The sequence below is a fragment of the Lissotriton vulgaris genome, chromosome 10 (genome assembly GCF_964263255.1).
Source record: "Lissotriton vulgaris chromosome 10, aLisVul1.2, whole genome shotgun sequence".
Taxonomy (NCBI): Eukaryota; Metazoa; Chordata; class Amphibia; order Caudata; family Salamandridae; genus Lissotriton; species Lissotriton vulgaris.
Window position 1 is genome coordinate 892,222,763 of NC_141698.1, and position 23,211 is coordinate 892,245,973.

General features: G+C 45.0%; 1 protein-coding gene across 3 annotated transcripts in view; it reads right to left on the reverse strand.

Annotated features, from left to right (window-relative positions):
• The window catches only part of PEX1 (peroxisomal biogenesis factor 1), a 793,672-nt gene that overhangs the window by 558,495 nt on the left and 211,966 nt on the right, over window positions 1-23,211 (reverse strand). For all 3 annotated transcript variants that reach the window (XM_086941864.1, XM_086941865.1, XM_086941863.1), the window contains exon 7: window positions 10,916-11,045. In XM_086941864.1, coding sequence (XP_086797990.1) covers window positions 10,916-11,045 — 130 coding nt within the window. The remainder of the gene's footprint in view (window positions 1-10,915; window positions 11,046-23,211) is intronic.

The window sequence follows — 23,211 nt, forward strand, 5'->3', positions numbered from 1 at the left end:
TCCGCCCAGTGACCGACCACTTGCGGCAGCAGGGGATCTCGTACTCCTGGGGACACCCATTCCGCCTCATCTTTAGGTACAATAGCAAACCACCAACTTCGCTCTTTGATGGAAGTCTGCCGCCTGTTGGGATTGAATCCACCAAGCGAGGAAGATGAAACCGAAGGTGCGGGTCCGAGGCTGGAGATCTCTCCATCAGGATGGCACAGTCAATGCAGAAGGCGGCACCCTCGGAGGCCGCCCGCCACGGAAATTGCCAGTAGCCAACAAGAAGCACTGTCGACAGCTACCGAAGCCCTAGTGGGGGAGGGCTCTGAGGACAAGTGATGGGCCTGGAACTACTACGCCTTTCTGCATCTTCCTAACGCATCCTTGCTGGTTCTGGGTGAGCTGCGGGGGGAGGGTTCCCCTTCCCACTGACCACATCATGGACTCCAACTGGATGATATACCAGTCGTCTTGGGACGAAAGACTCTTCTTACGAACTGTGCGGGCTGTTTTTGGGTTGGGGGGTTGGGGACTTCTTTTGTGTGGGTTTTGCAGGTTTTTGTTTTTTTCGGGTGTTGTTCCCCTCGTCCACCTTCTACCCCCTTCCAGGCACCGGGCTACAACGCTATCGAATGGCTTTCTCCCCCTTCTAGCCAGGAGCTTTTGAGAGGCCCTCCCGGAACTCGTCCCAGCCAGTTCCCCCTTCACATGCCACTTGCCTCAGAAACCGCTTAAAATTCTCACTCTCAATGTCCGCGTTGTCAATAACCCAATTAAACGCAAAGCGGTCCTCCACTATCTAGAACAGTCAAATGCTGACATTTGCCATTTACAAGAGACCCACCTTGTCCCTAAAGACTACCAGAGATTGAGATCCCGTGCATTCCCCATGCAACTATTTTCCTCTAACTCCACTAAATCAGCCGGGGTTGCTATACTTGTCTCTTTCCAGGGTAAGGTCCCCCAGAAGGAAGCAGAAATTAAGGGACGCTTACTCGCGTATCGGTTTCAGGTAGCGGGGATCCCCCTCATAGTGGGTTCTTTCTATGCCCCCAACGAAGGACAGGGGAGATTTTTCCATACAACACTTCTGGAGGTGACAGCCAACTCTAAACAACACTTGCTGCTAGGGGGAGACTTAAACATGGTCTTCGACAATGTCAATGACCGTTCTTGTCAGCGCAAGACACAAGTTGGAGCTCTCTCCCAGGTCGACCTAGATCGACTTCGGGACCTGGACTCTCAGATATGTGGCGCCATTTTCACCCCCACAGCCGGCTCTATACGTACTACTCAGGGGCACATAAAACCTATGAAAGACTGGATTACTTCCTTAGCTCTACCCCCCTACAGGCGCTTGCAATAGACACGGAGATACTCCCTGCATCCCTATTGGATCACTCCCCAGTTGTAGCCACATTTCACTTGCCACATGCCCAGCAACCACAGCGACACTGGCACCTGCGCGATACGCTACTACACCATGCGTCCACGGTCACTCAAATCAAGACAGCCATCACAACCTTTCCTGACCCTCAACGCCAACCCTGATACATCTTTGGCGACGCAGTGGTCTGCCCTCAAAGCCGTCCTACGAGGGGAATTCATCGCCATATCTGCGGCCAGTAATGTGGAGCGCAGTAACAAGAGAGCTGAACTAACCCAGGGGGTAGCGGAGCTAGAATAGATGCACCAACGCACAGGCGCAACTCGAGTCTGGTGCCAGCTCTGTATAGAGTGGAAGCAACTAGCGGCCCTAGATCAGGACAAAGCCGAATATTGGGCCCTTCTTCTCCCCCACTCCTATTACACAGGGGCGACAGATGTGGCCGCATCCTGGCTCATAAACTGCGGGAAGCGCGACAACGTCAGGGTGTATAGGTCATTCGGAATTCGGGTCCCCGGGGGAGAGCCCAGGTCTGAGGACGCAGATAAAGCGGAAGTTTTCCGGGATTTCTACGCAGACCTATACTCTAGCGACCCGCTTGGCGCTCTTCATAGTCTTGACTACCTAGAGACCGCACAGATACCCCAACTCTCTCAAGCACAGGCATAACATCTGGACAGGGATATAGAAACGGAGGAAGTTATCGCGGCCATCTTCTGCCTCAGACTCAGTAAATCCCCAGGGCCTGACGGCTACTCAGCAGCCTTCTATAAAACCTTTTGTGGCCAAATTGCCCCTCTGCTGCGGGAACTTTTTAATACCTTCTCACAAATGGGGACCATATGGAGGCCTCAATAGTAGTCATTCATAAGCCCGGAAAAGACAAGACACTTTGTAGCGCCTACAGGCCCATCTCCCTTCTGAACATTGATATAAAGCTCCACACAAGTATATTAGTGACTCGCCTAACGCCCTATATACCCCAGGTAGTGGAACCAGATCAGGCGGGGTTTATACCGCAGAGACAGACCAGCGATAACACCAAAAGAGTTCTACACCTTATTGAAAAGGAATCTCGAACTCCAGGGGAGTATATGCTCCTGGCCATAGACGCGGAGAAGGCCTTCGACAGGGTACACTGGCCCTATCTGGAGCAAGTCCTGTTGAAATTTGGTTTTGGGGACAAACTGTGCACACGAATACTAAACTGTTATCGCTCACCTAATGCGACGGTTCGAGTGAACGGCCAGACGTCGTCCCGATTCCCAATAAGCAGAGGTACAAGGCAGGGATGTCCCCTCTCTCGCCTCCTCTTCGCGCTTTACATGGAGCCGCAGGCGCGGCAAATCAGGCAACACCCCTTCATAGCCAGGATTAAATTCGGTGGTGATACCCACACCATCAGCCTGTACGCAGATGATATTCTGCTTTCCCTCTCTAACCCGATCCAATCCCTGGGGGCTCTCTTCGTCGAGCTCCATAGCTTTGCGCGGGCTTCCGGGTTCAAGATTAATATGGGTAAATCTACTGCCCTCAACCTTTCACTTGCATCGGACACTCTGGCTCACATTCGCGACGAACACTCGATACAGTGATCCACTTCCACCATTCCATACCTGGGAGTGTAATTAGGTGCTACCATCCCCACCACCATCGCTGCCAATTATGAGAGGCTTCGCATCCACATCCGTAAGGAGCTCGACCAACGGAAACACCACACACTCTCCTGGTTGGGCAGAATAGCAGCCACCAAGATGACTATACTCCCTCAGATCCTTTATCTTTTCCAGACGCTTCCCCTGCGTCCCCCTACAGGCTGGATCCAGCAAACCCAAATCAGACTTGGCGAGATTCATCTGGCAGGGCCGCAAACCCAGATTAAAGCACGCCATAGCAATTTTGCCTCCAGAGCAAGGCGGTGTTGGGTTCCTTGATCTGCAGCTCTACTTTTACGCCTCCCAGCTCCGCTACTTAGTAGAGTGGAGCCAACTCCAATCCGAGAAACATTGGCTGTTTCAGGATCAAGCAGTAGCTGGTACACCTCTAAAGAGTATCCCCTTCCTTAACAAAGCACAGAGACCACCTAACCTCTATGCCTCTTACATTACGGGCACCACAATGGAAGCATGGGCTCGCACTGCCATTGCCATGAGTTGATGTTGTTTCCCTCCCCACTCACGCCACTATTTAATAACCCAGAGTACCACCCGGGTACTGTTGCCAAGGCCTTCACATACTGGCGCCCTACCCCTGCAGAGCATTGGGTCACTTATTTGACCTTGACGGAATTATCCCATTTTCACGTCTCCGGACGGATTACGGTCTCCCGAAACAGAGAGGCTGCCCTATCTGCAACTAAGACACTGGGCTCTCCAACCACAAGTCAGGCCTGGTGCTCGGCGATTATTGACTGTGTACGAGAAGTGGCTTGTCACTCAATCCAGCGACAAGAAACTCATTTCAGATCTCTACAAGCATCTACTGCTCAACACTGTACACACATATCACGCAGGGCGAGCGCTTTGGGAGAGGGACTTAGGCCGCACTCTCACTCATAAGGAATGGGATAGTATTTATTATAGGGCCAGGCACTCTGCATATCACGCAGGCCTTACAGAGACACTGACCAAAGTAGTAACTTACTGGTACTACACCCTGGCACGCCTCCACCATTTTGACCCCTGCCAGAGCGTCCTGTGTTGGAGAGAATGTGGGAAGGTGGGCACATTGGAACATCTCCTATGGGGCTGCAGCCGAATCCAATCGTACTGGTCCCACATTTTAGGAGACATAGACTCTCACCTAGACACACAACTTCCACACTTTCCGCCCTAAATCCTCCGGGGCTTACCCAACCCACTTATGTATCCGGCTAAGTCTCGAAGAGGTTGCCTTATCGCAATCGCCCTGGGAGCAGCGACCCAGAATATACTTGCACACTGGCGCTCCCCCCAGCCTCCCCCATTTTACGGATGGCTGCAGAGACTCTGGACGGTGTTGGGGATGGAAAAACTGACTCTTACTCTAGGGTAGGGGTTTTGAGTTTCCTGAACTGTGGCGCCCTTTCCTAACGCTACTCACATCAGAGTTCAGGGAGCTGACATGTCCTAGATATGTACGACTCTTGCACCTGGCGGATATACAAATACCGCAAGCGAGCTCCTCCCGGTGTCTCGCAGACCGCGATCACTCACGAGGTACTCTGTCCCATCCCTCCCTTTTTCTTTTAACCCTCTTATTGTATCCCATTTGGTGGACGAGGGGTAGGGGGGCGGGTGGTATTGTTGGGCTTCTTTAGTTGTTTTGCTTCTCTCAGCGTCGTCTAACACCGGCTTTACCACACCCGCTCCATGCATCTACTACAGTACTACCGCTATCTACGACACCTGTTGTCTGTACTACGATCATTTTGAGAGCAGGGGGTCATGCTCTTTGTTTTGTCATTAGTCTTGAAATCCAATAAAAGATTAAAACAATAAAAGTAGGCACTGTCCGGAAATACAGAAAAATGTCAAGGCTTGTCACATGGCCAAAACAAACTCCTGTATGAACAGGAATTTAACATTCAGGTATAGTTGACCCCTTTTGGGAGCCCGAGTTTTCCCAAACGAGATATGACCTTCGGCTCCAACATTGCCTGAATCTTAAGGTTATATATTATGGAATTTGGGGGAGTACATTATTTCGAAGTTGTGTTACATTGCTAATTTTTACCATGCCCATATTGTGTCAACTTGGTTTATCTGCCTTGTAGGCCTGTCATATTTACCAAGACAACTGGTATTTAAAGGGACAGGGCCTGCTAGTTCATTTGCATCAGCACATGTGGAAGGGCACCCAGACTGCCATAATTATCATATGTGCTGCGCTTGCGCCACTTAACAGAGATCAGTATCTGGTACCGTCATTCCCACCTTGTGCAGCAACGTTAGTGTGTCCCACCCAACTCTAGTCTGTTTGCCCACGTAGAACAGCGATGATCAGGGGCAAATCTAATCTGTCTGAGGAAGAATGAGGACAATGGAACCAGAATATTAAAGAACAGATATGAGAGGTTAGGCAGGACAATATCTTAATGAGAGTTATCCTGCCTGCCACTGACAGAGGCAGTTTGTTTTATTTGTTCCAGTATTTGAGCAAAAATAATGCTATACTTTTATGTTATGACTCACTCATGATTTCTGTGTATCTTGATCTCCAAATATTGTACAGTAATCTTTCCATAGCAAAGGATAATCAAGCTGGGGTTAAGCTGAGCATTGTATTAAAGAAAATGCTCCAGATTTGATTCAGTTTATGCGGATACCAGACAAGGCACCAATTTCAAGACCTCCTCTATAGGTGGTGCAATATTTTTATTGGGGTGTGTAACAAAGCAAATTATCATCTGCATATAGTGAAATTATAACCTAACAGTCAGAGGCCCCACAGCTATAGCAAACAATAGTGGTGATATGGCTACTTTTGTATGGTGCTCCTGTAGATATAGAACGATGTGCATTTTAGGCCACTCACCTTTATGCCAACAGTTGGTTCTGCATAAAGCCAGCTGATCCATGCCAAAGTCCCTTTTCTCACTCCCAGGCTCTATACAACAGTAAAAATATATTTCCGTGCCACAGAATCATATGCCTTTTTCATATGTAAAATATAGCTGTCGCAGGTAGATCTGGATCAGTCTGGTGCATTGGGACAAACCGCAATCATATATTTTGTGTTGTCGCTCTCTGAGGATTATAACCAGATTGAGCTAGCAGTATTATTCCCAACATATACAGCAGTGGGCATTTGAACATGATCTTGACCAATAGACTAGTATCTAAATTATCTAAAGAAAATTATGTAGATGATGAGCACCTAGATGGTGACTTGTCAGGCTTCAATTGAATGACTATCAATCAATCAATCAGAGGTTTATAAAGCGCGCTACTCAACCGGGGTGGGGGAGGGGGGGGGAAGCGTGCAGCTCCGGATCAGTCGAAGAGCCAGGTCTTGAGGTTCTTCCTGAAGGTGTGAAGAGAGGGGGACTGTCTGATGTTGACTGGGAGCTCGTTTCAGGTCTTTGCTGTGAGGTAGGAGAAGGCTCTTCTGCCTGCTCTGGTTCTGCAGATTTGTGGGGTCCCTGCCAGGGCGAGATTGGCAGAGCAGATGTTCCTTTTGGGTACGTGGTAGGAGACTCTTTCATAGAGGTACCTTCCTCCACAATGTATTTCTTCTTTCGCTTAGTGCCAAGGTATTCCCTGACATATTTTCAAGCGTTCGGTCTCTTGATGATACATTTAGAGTTATCTTCAGCTTAACTGGGTATAGCTCTGCATACTGAGCATGGTTATCCCTCAGAAGTTTTTTAACTGGCAAAAACGTTCATTGAGCTGCCTGAATGTTTTGCATGAAGCCAGAGAATATAGCCATTTTCATGCTTTAATATTCAAGATCTTTCTTTTCTCTGGTTTTGTGCAGTGCTGTGTCCCTGTCTCTAGAATTCAATAATGTAGTGATGATGGGCCACGGCTCAATACAGGGGGTGGCTAAGGACCTAATGACCGATGGGCCCTCTCAACCCCAGATAAATGAGAACATATTGTTTCCGAAGGGATCTGCGAGGAGGGACTCCGCAAAGGTATTGTATTTAGTTACCACAATTGTTTCTTGTATGGCCATTATTCGTACATTGTTCTGCCTGGACCTGGCTTATAGGTCATCATTCGTGGCCACTGTAGTCTTCTGGAGCTTTTCTAGTTGAGATACCTTCGTTTCTAGTAGGACAGTCTTTGAAGACTGATAATGATTTTCTTTGGTAACCCAGGGTAAATATTGCGCTGCATTTTAGGACTGGAATAACTAAAAGGTTCTCTGTTTGGAGGAGTGGGAGGGTTTACGCAAGAATCAAGAGTTGTATATTGACATCCTTTACCACAGCGCTCACCTTGGGAATGAATGAGAGCTGGGAATAGAAGTGAATTTTAACAAGGTATATGCTGGCATGTGTAGGTGATGACCTGAAAGATTTTGGTTGCAGAGGAAACTCTTTTTGATCCAGTGCAAGTCGCAGGCATAACAAGAGATAACAGGTTTCGGCGACAAATTTTTTTCAATAATTATCTTGCATGGCGTCATAGTACATTTCAAATTCATAGTCTAGGACAAAGGTCTCTGTCACGGGGCTGACTTGCAAGAGACACTAAACCCGAATGACTGGTGGTGCGCCACCCCCCTTTCACCTTGCGCCTTGTCTCCACAGCCGCAGACTGATTCATGGTACAAGGAAGCCGGAGACACCGAGACTGAGTGGCCCACCGGGGTGAATGTGTATGGCTCCTTTAAGGCTGAGTGTGGTGATTGCAGAGCCACGCCCCTAGTGAGGTCAAAAGCAGGAAGCACAGGATCGAGGGCGGACGGCGTTTCCCTGACGGAGGACATCGAGGAGGAGAGCAGCGCGGAGCGAGAACGAGGAAGAGAAGCAGACGGGAACGACAAGCCGGGAGGCCAACGGTTGGACGCTTCGCCCTGCCACGCACCCACGGGAGGAGCGTGGCTAAAAGAGGTATGGGGCCGGGTCGCGGGTTGGGTTGGGAGGCGGAGACAGCCACCTGTGTGAAACTCCCCGCAAGAGAAACCCTTTCCTGAGCACGAGCACCTTCTTGCACGCCCGTTTGTAAATTGAGCACTTCACAGGGTTCGTCTTCCCTCACTCCCAGTCCTTTGTGTTACTCCCAGAGTGCAGGCAGTAATTCGCCTTCTCTTCGTTTCCTTTCTTTTTGGTACCTCGTGGGATCCTTGAGCTGAGACGGATCACGAAGAGGACTTCCACGACCACAAGACACCGCGACAAGCAACGTTATGTAAAGACTAGAGACTCCTTTCGGTTACATGAAGAAAACGTACATTACAATAAAACCCTCCTTGAAACCCTTACTAAAAGCCCCCGTGTTTCTCTTTGAGCCGGCAAACCCAGCACCAGTGGTCGAACCTCCTAGTACTTCAGAGCCCCCGGGACAGTCTCCAACAGGTAGCCCGCCAGAACCCTGGAATGCAGTCCAGCGCGGTGTGTAATTGAGAGGGTCAAGCCACAATGAAGACGGAAGCACTACAAATCTAAAGGGGACACACTGTGACCACCAGTGGGACGTGAAATATAATGACCTGTTTGCACTTAGCAGAGTCAAATAGAGATTTGTCATTTTACAAGCCCCCATTCTATCAGTCATACAGTGTCTCTGTGTGTGTGTGAGAGAGAGAGAGAGAAAGGCAAGATATTCTTGAAGTGAATTTACTTAAAATGAAATAGAAAATCTGTATTTTAAGTGAGTGATATACTGAGATTTGAGAACAAAATGGTAAAACATATTTAAAGCTGTTCTTTCAATAATAATTCATATGTGTTTGGGAGATGCATAACTGTTTGTATTTCCTTTGTGCCAGCGGGCACTTGGTGCTGTGGCTGTTATTTCATTAGGAATGTGGAGGTAATTTATATGGATAGGTTTTTACCAACATTGCCGTTGGTAACCCCATTTTATGTGTTGGGGTGGTCAGTGTTCTATTGCAATATTGAGTGCCAAAATATTGTTTCCAGCATGTCGAAAACCACAACATCATGAAGGTTAGCATGTAGAAGTATAGTTTTATTTGTGACATTAAAAGTGTGATTTTCCATGTTAATTCCTATAGGAAACTTTGTTCTCTGATACAGAAAAACTGTTGAACGGAATTACTTCAATTTAGCAAGTTAGAACATTACTCAGAAAGCAAGCTTTTTGTGATTTGGTGTAAATCTGTTGACCCGTTTTTTGAGAAATTATCCCTTAATGAGGGGGTCAGTTTGGGTATGAGGGGGTTAACCCTCAGAAAAAGTTAGGTATATTCAGATGGTTAGTCCCTTGGTACTGTACTGTAGGAGTTTATCAAAACCAATTTATTTTGTTATTCTGCAATCTAATTGGTTGAGGAGCTATTTCTTCCTTTGCCCATTTTGGTACTGTGGACCGTTTCTACAGTACCAAAACAATCTGATTGGCTGACTGCATCATTAAACAAAATGTTGATGCCGCCATTATAGAACTTTGGGACTCGGTTCCAGATTCTGAATTTCAAGATAAAAGGGCACATAAGGGGCAGGGTGAGGACACCCTGACATTCGCCACTCCCCAACCCATGTGAGGGAGTTCACAGGATCTTCCTTCACCCTCCTGTAATTCAAATTAGACTATTTTTGCAGTACTACCACAGGGATCCATGCGACACGCGTGCGGTACCGCAGTACTATGTTAGTGTAAGAGTACAGCTGTACTGAAAATAATAATAAAAAAGCACTGGCCATGCCCTGCATCCAAACCCTGCTGCACACAGCCCAAGGCAGTGCGCAGCAGAGGGTTAGGCTATAGGATTCGGCCAAAGGCAATATGAAGCAGGGCTTCACTCATGACATGTTAAATGATGTTGTTAAAGACCTACTGAAACATTTTTGAGAGTGTCTTGTGTGCGATGATAACCTTAACTGCTGAATGTCAGTGGTTTTAGCTTTTTGAGGCAGAACCATAACTCAGTTTTTTTTACTTTTTTCAGTTAATTTTATGATGTACTTCGTTTTCTTGTTTTTAGTGGCTATGTGCAGTGGAGGTTGGGCCCAGGCACACAACTTCCACTGCACACAATTTCTTCTGTGTAGTATTTGGCTACCTGCCTCTCTGTCATTATATCTCTATTTCTCACTATTTCTCACTATTTCTCACTTTCTATCTCTCTGTTGCATACCTTTTCTGCTTTCTTAAACTCTTTTTTGGGAAAGCTGGTAATGAAATCCAAGTCACAAATTGACAATTTAAAAGGGACGCTCTTGCAATTACATTTGAGTTGCCAATCATGCAGATTTTTTTTCCAGGTCTGTTACTTGAATATTCCATGCCTTTAGATTCCCCCAAGCCCACAACTCCCAACGCACCACTGTCCAGGATTGAGATACGTTGGAAAAGGGCTACCCCATTCCTGTAGAAATGTTTTTTCACAGCACAAAAGTTGTGATTCGTAATCAATTCATGAATTTCATGGTAGCAAAAATAAATATCAATAGGGCTTGCTAGCCGAGCAAATTTGTCTACAAATTCAAATATGACTGACAGGGGTTGAAAATCACAGAACTGCAACATTAAAAGGCAGAAATATACAAAAATGTTAACCTTTTCAAGCCCACCCGGTATCTACCAAAAACTATTGAACAGATTTTTACCAAACCCACAAAACCATGCTTTCTGAGTAATGTTCTCTACATTCAAGCCACATTTTAGTGGATATCTGTACAGCTGTTTTTGCAAGCAAATATTCTTATTGGTGCTAAATTGAGGGAACACCGCTTTTTTCACTATTCCCCCTTAACAATTTTCCATGCATGCATATCAACAAAACTTGCAAGCCGGACCGTAGCAGACTAAGCTGGGAATATATATATATATATATATATATATATATATATATATATATATGTGTGTATATACATTATATGCTTGTGCACACAAAGAGAATGACTCCAGTAACTTAGCCTACTTTCTTTTTCTTTAATGGCCAAACGAATGGTGTCCATGTAGCCCATAATCCAAGGAAGATTGATAGAAACACCAGACCGCAGCCAGGAACTAAAGGCAGACTTTACATCTTGTTCACTTATATCTGCATCCTGAAAAAGAAAAACAAAGCTAGATTTAGAGAATAAGAAAAGATGATCCTGGTATATGAGACAAAGAAGCAAGGATTTTCATTCTAAAAGTCCTTTACAGAACACTTTCTATACAGTATCACATTTCAAGTGACTAGTGCCATACAGTAGTAACCTAAAGAGTTATAGGGTGCTACGATGCGATAGCAATGGCTGCGCTAGACAGATGAAATAGCATACCATAAGTCAACAGAAAAGCTTAACGCTATGACATTTTCTGGCTAATTTTGCCAGATATCAAAATGTGAATCATAGATCATGTTCCTTCATTATTTATTTGATTGGCTTCCCTGCACATATTGGTGCCTGACATACATTTTAGTGGAATAACATACAACATTTAGCAATACAATGCATTACAATTGTACTCGACACACATACAAATTATACCTACCTCGAACAACAGTTCTCCAGGGTAGGTATATTTCAAAGATTCATATCCAAGACTTGTTCATCATCAGACTGGGACTACACAGAAGGAACTTTTAAAACAGCAGTAGTAGGATGCACTCATTTAACATTATACTATGTGCAGTCTATCCCTCACAGTGTATGACCTGTAGACCACCAATGAGGTTGAAATGCTCTGAACGCACTACCTTAAAAGAATGAGCGTGGGAGCACCTGAATTAAAACCATGTCAAGAGGCTAAGTAATACGTCATCACTGTATATACACAAGTTCTGGCGACACTGGAGCGGTTTGAGTCAAAGGAATGGTAATTGTGAACATACATGTTGCCTTTCCCTCGAGGTGTCTGCACAACGCAGAACTTCACTATAGCACCACGGAACAAGAGGCTCTGGGGTGCATATGGGCCATCAAGCATTTGAAAACACGCCTGGGGCAGGACATTTATATAATGTACAGACCACAAACACGTGCAGTATCTCCTGGGAGAGACCCTTGTAGGAAAAGAGTCTCGACAATCGGTGAGGTTGTTATTGAGATTACAAGTATTCAAATTTGAGATACAACATATGTCTGGCAAGGAGAACGCGAGAGCTGATTTCTTATCAAGGTTTCTCAAAGACCAAGAGTACACGGATTCAACAGTGTCAGAAGAAATGGTGTGTGGGGTTGGTTTGGTGTATAGCTTATCGTAAGATAATTGTGCAATCTAATTTCAGGACTAGGGCGAGTTTGTACAAGTTTTGTCTGAGATTAAAAAGTTTATTGGGAAATGTTGTCCCAAGGAACAGCTTACAAGGTGAGTTACGATCTCATTAAAAGGTTCAGGACAAGCAAAGTACTGAGGAGGGTACATTAATGAGAGGAGAAGTGGTTGGCCATCCAAATGTTTTACATTCTAAATTAATATACTTGGCTCTTGTGGAACATCAAGGCATGCCAGTCACTACAGAAATCATGGTGAAAAATGTGTTATTATGTGGGTTCTGTACAAGGTTTGCTGCATGGAAAGATAGGTCAATGAGCTTGTAGATTTCAATTACAAATGGGTATATCACATCTTTGTTAATATGCAGTGTTGTAAATTATCTGAAAAATGTCTTTATCATCAAAGGATATCCACACGAATTAGTCTCCGATAACTGTCTTGAATTTGTGTACTACAAGATGAAATATTATTTGTACCGGACAGGAATCAAACAGCTCACTGTAGCACCTTACAACACACAAAACAATGGAATTACGGAAAGACTGACATGAATTGTAAAGAAAACCATTAATCTTGCTACTAATGCTGTTAGTAAGGTAGATGAGGCATTAAGAGACAGGCATTGGAACTACCATGTTACAAATCATTGCACCATTGTTACATTCCAAAGATCCTATATCCAACCTGCCTGTGTATGTTCAAGAGCGGTATGGAGGAGATGGTGCTGTCAGTATGCAGGCACTTAGGGACAATTTAAGATTGGTACAGAGAAAGAGTTCAGACAGATACAATAAGCTGCACCACTGTGGAATTTGACTAAAAAAGCTCCCTTTTCCCCTGGTGTCCCATCATGCACCCTATCCACCCTGACATCGACCAGGCAAGCCGATCCTCCTACTTCAAGCACAAACCCCGTTGTACCCCCTCTTGCCTGCTCCCTTTCTGATAAAGCGGACACATGCAAAGAATAATGACCAGCTACCATGTAACCTACAGGTTTCCGTCCCGTTCGATATTTTTTCCTTAGACAGGAACGGAGTCAGTCGGATGGGTGACTCGGAAAACCCCCCCTCCCTAAACTCTGTCACCGACCGAGCAGCTCTCGCTCATCAACGATTTCCTAGTTTGCGAGGACAGCCACGGGTTGGGTTAAAAACCAAGGGAAAACCTAATCAAACACACGAGACAGCCACGAAGAAGAATAGTTTACTACAGCCCATTCTCCTTCTTCCCAGCTGCACACACATACCATTGTGAGACATCACCGCCCTTGTGTACGAAGTAACGAACGCACAATGCCTCGTCCTCTTTACCTTTCCGACAGAAATGACCCTGTAACAATCCCTCGATTCTCTGTCCTCAGATACTAGCAACTCTGTAACTTGTCACCACAATCGCCCGATGCAATATGTTTGTCTATGTGTAAATGCTATTCAGGTTATTCTTTAAACGAGAACAAGTATGCTATGTCTTCTGTATGATTACATCATGAAATGATTGAATCAAGTCGAAGGGAAACTCCTTCTTTTTGATTGTACTCGTACTGAATATAAGTGCTGGTATGTTTCAAGCAAAGTAGACTACTCCTGAACCCACTTGGTGAAGGAGCTCTCCCTTAACTCGAGTTCTGGAATAAAACCCTTTCAACTCGAAGACCACGGACTCTGCTCCTCATTTTATGCATTACCATTTTCTTGGGTAATTATAGAAATTCCGAACGGCGTAAATAACTAGTTTTTTATTTACCACATTAATTGGCGCCTGAACAGGCACGCTCCCTCTTCCCTACACGCCGGCGATGTAAGTCGGGTCCTTGCCCCTTTCCATACTTTCGACGGACTTCAAGTGCACAACAGCGGGGTGTTTCCGCTAACTCCCTCGAGACGAGGAGGAGGCAGACTGCGACTGATCATCCACACGAGGCGGTGAAGAAGATAGCGGAGCGTCCCAACCCAGAGCCCGACCAGTGAGAGTGCCGAGTCCGAGGTCTTTGGAGCCCCGAATCCCTGCGCAAGCGTCAAGAGTCCGATGACCAGGTCTTCAAGTTTTGCATCTTGGTGAGTACCACTGAGATAGTATAAAGACGGGTTCCATTTTTGGAAAACGGTAAAGACGTGTTTCATTCGTGAAACCGGTATGGTTGCACTATATTCTAGTGTATAAAGTGTTCGTTTTGTTTTTGTATATTCCAAGTCTTTTAAATCGTAATTTGTTGAGTCTAAGAATGCCTCTGTTTTCCAAATTACGTACAATTGGCACCAAAAAGAATCTGTTAGAAAAACTAGTTAAAGTTCCGCCTAGAGATACTCCTGGATATTTCATGTACAACAAGCATGGATTGAGTGCCATATTGTTTTTAGACCTTTGGGTAGACTATACCGAGAAATTAGAGATAGCGTATAGGTGGCCTGCCACAGGTACATGGGATATAGAATGCATTATGAGAGTGGAGGAAGAGTTATGGAAAAGAAAGGCGAGGCCCTCACAGACAGAAGCCATTGAGTTATGGCGTAAGGAAGCGCATAGGAGGGCCCAGAAAGAACTAGGGAAAGTCGAGAAAAGTAAGAGAATGTCGGAACAGGCTAAAGAAAAGCAATTACAGGAAGAAGGTGAGAAAGTCCTAGCTAAACAGGTAGAGAGAGAGAGAGAAACGCCCTTGTTACTGGTATTTATCCCGTTTTGTCTGAAGAAATTGTAAAAGAACGCCCACATACTCCTAGACCAGGTAACACTCAGCAGCCTCAAACCATTACGCCGCCATAGGTTCAGAAACCCGCTACTGCTGCCACACAGATGTACCAGTACGCACAGTCAGATTACCCCGAGTTCGAACCATGTGCATGAGACAGCCTTGAGAGAGAAAGTGACTTGCCCCTTATTCCAGTTCCAGTAGATCAGAAAGGTCCATATGTACAAGCTCACTTACTGGGACAAGACAGAAAATTCCTCATAGATACGGGGGCGAGTAGGACTACCATAAGTCATAAGGAAGTCCCAGAGGTTCCTCTCTCTGGCTCACATAATATATCTCTGGGCTTTTCAGGAAAACCGATCATAAACAAAGTATCTGAACAAGTCTCTTTAGGAGTAGGCCCTCTGACACGTACTACTGATTTGGTCCTTACAGAAACGTGCCCAGAGAATTTACTAGGTATCAAGACACTCAAAGAACTAGGAGCAGTAATATGCTGTTCACCGGAAGGAGTAAAATTGTTCCTACGAGATTTCAAAGGACATTTCACAGTCAAAGAATTCGACCCCAGACTAAAGGACATCCCACAACATTTATGGGCAAAAAGCTCGACTGATGTCGGTTACATGGACATCACCCCACATCAAGTCACACTCAAGGAGGGTGTAGTCTTACCCCGTATACGACAATATAAGATTCCACCGAGGCTGAACAAGCCTTACTAAAAATAATCCAAGAACTCATAGAACATGGTGTGGTGATCGAGACTGATTCAAATGTTTGCAATTCTCCAGTTCTTCCGGTCCTCAAAAGGACTGACCCTCAGGCACCCCCGGTCTACCGACTGGTGGTTGATCTTCGAGAACTGAACAAATGTGTGATCCCACAATATCCGGTGGTCCCAGATATTTCTTCACTATTGACTGCCATAGATCCCGAAGCTGCATTTTTCACAGTCATCGACTTGAAGAATGCGTTTTTCAGCATTCCTATACATCCCGACAGTCAATATCTTTTCGGATTCAGTTTAAAAGGACGAAGCTTCAGGTTCACTAGAGCTCCCCAAGGCTTTACAGAAAGTCCAAGCATCTACAGCCAAGCTCTAAAAAGACAACTTGACAGTATCAATATGCCTGCCAACACAGCGTTGATACAGTATGTAGATGACATCCTCGTCACAGCAAGGACAGAACCAGAATGTGAAAAAGCATCTCGCACAGTCCTACATTTCCTGACAGACAAAGGTCACAAGGTATCTCCCTCAAAATTACAGTTCTGCGCACAGCAAGTAGCTTACTTAGGACATTTACTGTCGAAAGAGGGTAGGCAACTAACACAAGAACGAATCCAACTGATTTCGACAATTTCACAGCCAAAGTCTCAGAAAGAAGTTCGGGCATTCATTGGTCTCACTTCATATTGCAGACAATGGATCCCTCAGTATGCCCACATAGTCAAGCCACTCATACAGTTAACCACAGTGGAAGCAGCCACTCATACAACTCTCCCTTGGACATCGGAACACTCCCAAGCATTTGAAGCTCTGAAACTAGCTCTGTGTCAAGCACCAGTTCTGGCCACCCCGAACTATAGCAAGCCTTTTACCCTGTACGTGACGGAACAGCACTATCCGTCCTCACACAAGACCAAGCAGGAAGAAACAGACCCTGTGCTTATTTTTCTAGCACATTGGACCCCGTAGCACAAGGTTTGCCTGCATGTCTGAAATCCGTTGCGGCTACAGCCCTGGCCATAAGACAAAGTGATTCAATAGTGTTAGGACATCCCCTGATAGTACAAGTACCACATACTGTGGAAGTCCTTCTGAACAGAACGCAGACCCAACACCTGACTGTAGCAAGACTGACAGGATACGAACTAACGCTCTTTCAGCCACACATAGAGATCAGACGATGCAACGTGTTGAATCCTGCTACCCTTTTGCCCTCAAGCTCAGATGACACGACACAACATGACTGTATGGAAATGATCGACGTAGTGACAAAACCGAGACAAGACCTAACAGATGTTGCACTCCCAGATCCTGATGTAACACTCTATGTGGATGGGTCGTGCATGAGGACAAGTGCTGGAGAGTTAGTGGCAGCCTATGCAGTAACAACGGACTGTAAAGTTATAGAGACCCAAAGAATTGACATTCTGTCAGCTCAAGCAGCAGAGCTCATCGCTCTGACACAGGCCTGCATATGGGCAAAACAGTTGAAAGTGAACATCTATACCGATTCTCAATACGCATTCGGTGTAGTTCACAATTTTGGAGTGTTGTGGCAGGAACGAGGTTTCCTTACCTCACATGGGGCCAAGATACAACATGGTCCCCTGATTCAAGCCCTACTAGATGCCATACGCCTACCTACAGCCATAGCTATTCTGAAATGCAAAGCACATACCAAAGCTACAGACACCATATCCAAAGGAAATGACTTAGCGGACCGGACTGCTAAACAGACAGCCCAGAGTCCAGTGAACACATCAGACTCTCAGGTACCAACCCAGACTGTAGTAAGAGACCCCTTGAAAGATGTGCTAGACATACAGACACATGCCACCACAGATGAGATAAAGAAATGGGCTGAACAAGGAGGGGTCCAGACAGATCAAGGTTGGATGACCAAAGACCGAACAGTGTGGTTTCTCCCTGATTCCATGGTACAAGTCATAATTGACACGGCCCATAGTCCCGCCCACCTAGGCGAGAAAGGTATGCTGGATAGTTTACGGAATATCTGGTTTAACAAACATCTGAGATCTGCAGCCAAACAAAAAGTAAAAACTTGCATGATATGTTGCCAATTTAATCCTGGTAAAGGTGTATCAGTAGAACAAGGTGGATTCCAGCCTCCTGATCATCCCTTCGAAGTCCTCCAAATGGATTATATCCAGATGGACCGATGTAGAGGGTACAAATATGTGCTAGTGGTAGTGTGTACACTGACACGATGGACTGAAGCATACCCCGTCCCAGACTATGGTGCCCAGACAACCGCTAAGCAATTAGTGAGAGAATTCTTCCCCAGTTATGGGTTACCAAGGGTCATTTATTCAGACAATGGACAGCCTTTCTCCTCCAAATTGATGGAGGCTGTTTCTCTTTTATTGGGATATTCCTGGAGATTCCATTGTGCCCGACACCCCCAAGCAGCTGGCTTGGTAGAAAGGCACAACCAGACCTTGAAAACAAAACTAGCCAAAGTATGTGCAGAAAAAGGGATAGACTGGGTCACTGCCCTCCCGGTCGCTCTCTTTTATATGCGAATGGTGGCACATTCCCGGACAGGACTGTCCCCTTTCGAAATAACATTCGGGAGACCTCCTAACATCTGGGGTGTCCCTTCTCCTAGAAAACTGACTGACATTGATTCTAATATGCTGACAGATTACCTGGCTTCCTTGATGTCTGCCCTCCAATCTTGTCGTTCACAGGTTACAGAAGCATTTCCAGATCACACCATGCCTGGGGAACACACCATCAGGCCCGGCGACTGGATATTGATCCGAAATTTCGATCGTACCAGCCCCCTGGAGAAGAGATGGACAGCTCCTAAGCTGGTCTTCCTCACCACGAGGACCGCCGTCAAAGTGGAAGGACGCAAAGGATGGCTCCACGCTAGCCACTGTCGGAACTTTTTTGGACCTACACCCACAGACACTGTGCCTTGTTCAACAACTACAAACGCCACGGATATAATTTCACCACTTCCAGAACTCACTCCTCAACAGTAATACAGATCGCGGCTGCGATCTCACCAAAAACAGACTAAAGACATTGCACCTGATCATAACTCACCGGTGGCTAATTAAGCCCAGGAACAAGCTCTTGGTGAAGCGGCTGCTGGAAGACGTTTTGATCTCGTGTTCAGACACATCTTGATATTAAATCCATAGACATCATGAGGAGAAATGACACGGTGCGTCAATGGAAAAAGACTAATTATGTAAAATTACTGCATAGCAGGTTCTCGATCTTTCTGTTTACAAAGTTGCTTGTTTGCTGTGTAGCAGCGTGCCTGGGATGGATCTTATGTACAGTTTTCCCTCCACATTCTTCCACACTTGTAAAGAATACCACTATGCATTCCAATGTTGATCTTCCCCCACACCTCGAGGACAGAAGAAAGGAGTTTATAAATAATACATTCATTTCCACCCTCCATAAACACCAGCTCATAGTCAACAAGACCAACTGTTGGGTTTGTGGCTTGATGCCACATTCCGTGCATAAGGGAATGCCCTTTTTCTCCCTCCCGTTTGGTTATTCAGGATCCGGCTATGCCTTAGCCATGATATTCTCTGCCTCAGTCAGAAACATTCCCCCGACCAAATTGAAAAACTAAAGTAATTGGAACGAGGTAAAGACCAAAATAGTAAAGGCTGTTTTTAAAATGGTGGATCTCACTGTTACCTGGGGGAGGGCCGAAGATCATGAAAATATCAGTTACTCTCAGTTCCATGACATTGCTTCCTTCAGGGAAATGTTTTCCGTCGATCAAAGACGGACAGATCAAGGAGGTTGGGTAGTACAGCAAAACGGCCGGTTTTGCATAAGGGGGAAGGGAAAAGGAGAAGTAATGGGGAACAGCGAGTGTGATAGGACATACACACTGCCCGCCCGTGATTTTCCGACCATAGTAACTGCCCCAAACACTTATTTCATTTGTGGACCCCATGCGCCCCGTCCACGAAACAGAGGAAAGAAAAATGAAATGCTCATGTTACAGGAGCAAATATACGACCTGATGAATATAGAAATTGATTAAGAATTTCTGTAATAGGGTTTCTATGGGACAAGGAGGGAATGTGGAATTTGACTAAAAAAGCTCCCTTTTCCCCTGGTGTCCCATCATGCACCCTATCCACCCTGACATCGACCAGGCAAGCCGATCCTCCTACTTCAAGCACAAACCCCGTTGTACCCCCTCTTGCCTGCTCCCTTTCTGATAAAGCTGACACATGCAAAGAATAATGTCCAGCTACCATGTAACCTACAGGTTTCCGTCCCGTTCGATATTTTTTCCTTAGACAAGAACGGAGTCAGTCGGATGGGTGACTCGGAAAACCCCCCTCCCTAAACTCTGTCACCGACCGAGCAGCTCTCGCTCATCAATGATTTCCTAGTTTGCGAGGACAGCCACGGGTTGGGTTAACAACCAAGGGAAAACCTAATCAAACACACGAGACAGCCACAAAGAAGAATAGTTTACTACAGCCCATTCTCCTTCTTCCCAGCTGCACACACATACCATTGTGAGACATCACCGCCCTTGTGTACGAAGTAACGAACGCACAATGCCTCGTCCTCTTTAACTTTCCGACAGAAATGACCCTGTAACAATGCCTCGATTCTCTGTCCTCAGATACTAGACACTCTGTAACTTGTCACCACAATCGCCCCGATGCAATATGTTTGTCTATGTGTAAATGCTATTCAGGTTATTCTTTAAACGAGAACAAGTATGCTATGTCTTCTGTATGATTACATCATGAAATGATTGAATCAAGTCGAAGGGAAACTCCTTCTTTTTAATTGTACTCGTACTGTATATAAGTGCTGTTATGTTTCAAGCAAAGTAGACTACTCCTGAACCCGCTTGGTGAAGGAGCTCTCCCTTAACTCGAGTTCTGGAATAAAACCCTTTCAACTCGAAGACCACGGACTCTGCTCCTCATTTTATGCATTACCATTTTCTTGGGTAATTATAGAAATTCCGAACGGCGTAAATAACTAGTTTTTAATTTACCACACCACAATAAGGAAATGTTTTAAATGTGGCTGATCTTGTCAGGATATGGAAGTCTATCAGCGTTGACAAAGCTCAGTCAAAGTGCTTCAAAGAAACCTGCATCATTAGAGTGAGCAATGGGCTGGTACAGGGGCTTAAAGGCTTTTCGAGGAGCAAGAGAAGTGTGGCTAAACACAAGAAGCGTGTGGATGTCTCAGTTAATGACGTGAATGATGAAGTTAGCGTAACGGGGATGCCAATGAATGTCAACGGTTGTGTGCTGTTTCCAGGTTCATGTTACCAGAACACTTTGATTCTTCCCTTGACAGTCATTGCAAAGAGTATGTTAATCCTGATTGCGTGGGAGGCCGCATGCATGGTGGTGAGGCGGGGGACATTGATTCGAGTGAAGACCTGTTTCAAATGTGTAAGTGAAGATTCTTGTGATAATTGTGGCAAGGAAGACTTACAAGTTTTATCTCAGTTGGTTACTGTAGAAAACAATAAGGAGTTGGAAACAGTTAACGATGATGGTTCGCATGGTGGTATAGCTGCTCCAAGACAATCCAACAGACAGATTGGTAACTCTTATTAAAGCAATAAGGGTAAACATGAACTTTCTTCTGGACTCTGCAGAATTTTTACATTTGCATTTCTATTTTCCTTAGAGCTTGCTGCTTGTTTATGATTTTGATGCAATACATATTGTTGTGTTATTTTCAGGTTGTTCTTATTGTCCATTATTAGGTAAGCAGGACATGCTAGGTTGGTTACTGCTCGGTTTCCATTATGGAATGTGGCAGGTGGAATAAGAAAGTTAAAATTGGTTAAGGTATGGGCATTCATTAATCTATCAGTTCGTGTCTGACTGCCTCAACTGCAGAGATGTGCATGCAGATGATTTTTTTAGTTTCGAATTATACTAAGCTACCTGCTGGACATAGGAAATAGAAACAGTAACATACATTACACCACCAAATTATGAAATAGATGGCTTATTTTTGCTACCACTGCAGCAGCCTAAGCAGACTAGAAGTGATCTGCGCAAAATAAACCATATCTCCAAAAACCTGCCATCACTGGGCATTGCGCCCCTTTTGAATGGTCTCCATCCCAAGAAAGAATGGTACAATTAGGAGAAAACCTGATGGCAGGCATAGCAGAATTATCTGATATATATATATATATTTTTTTTTCCCACCAATTGCCCTGAGCATAGGGAAGCACTCGACAGTGCTCTGCCACTGGCTTTAAACTCCAGACTGCTTAGACATAAAAATCTTGCTTTTGCCGACGCGTTTCAATGTATAAAACATCTTCTTCTTGGGCTTGCAAAAATGACACTCAAAGCTCGCATTCTTCATTTCCGGCTCTTTTTATTGTGACAAGCCCCCCAGTGAACGTAGCTAAGTGCAAGGTCAGCTGGTGATTTATGGGACTTGAAGTCCAGAATGCGAGCAATGCATTGTCCTTTCAGTAAGTTCGAGTAGTCATTTAAAATTATGCATTCATTAGAAACCTCTAGTGGGTAATGTCAAATTAAAGCAGTCCATATTTCACGAGGAGCACTGTGCCGAACTGTCCAAACCGTGTAGTCCAACGGCCTCACCCAGCTGGCGATAACGTTTCTCTCCCCTGCAGGTGATGGTGCCTCCCTCACGGCCGGACCGCCGTGCGTAATTTTTTCCACCAATTGCCCTGAGCATAGGGAAGCACTCGACAGTGCTCTGCCACTGGCTTTAAACTCCAGACTGCTTAGACATAAAAATCTTGCTTTTGCCAACGCGTTTCAATGTATAAAACATCTTCTTCTTGGGCTTGCAAAAATGAAATGAAGAATGCGAGCTTCGAGTGTCATTTTTGCAAGCTCAAGAAGAAGATGTTTTATACATTGAAACGCGTCAGCAAAATCAAGATTTTGGCAGAGCACTGTCGAGTGCTTCCCTATGCTCAGGGCAATTGGTGGAAAAAAAAAAAAAATATATATATATATATATATAATATATATATATATATATATATATATATCCTAAACAAATGTCCCAGGCGGGGGGAGCTCAATAGCTGGCGCTGGCGGCGAGGAATGGGACAACCTCACTGTATTTACAAGCAAATATCCTCAATAAAGAAGACGCTGCGCACCACTTTAAAGCTGGTTTGAGTGCTTTATTTTCAGTAGGTTTTTCTCTCACCTACGCGTTTCGGACTGTCCAGTCCCTGATCACGGTATACAAACAATAGTCCCTTGTTTGTTTTGCTAATTTATACATAACCTCCCACCTGGCTAGTTTTGAAGCATTGTGGGTGTTGTAGGCATATTGCAGTTTTCATTACTATTATCAAACAATTCTCAAACTACTAGGATTATTTACAATGTTGTGCGGACTGGTTAGGGCTAACCTTTATAGCATTTATGAAATGAAATCATACATTTTTTTATATAATTTTTAAAAAAAAAGAATGAAATCGTACATTTTTTAGAAATTTCATAGGTCTCATCTTGGCAATTGGATAATGGCTAAGTGCCTGACATTTATATCTAGGAGACAAAACACTACTGTTAGGTAAATATCT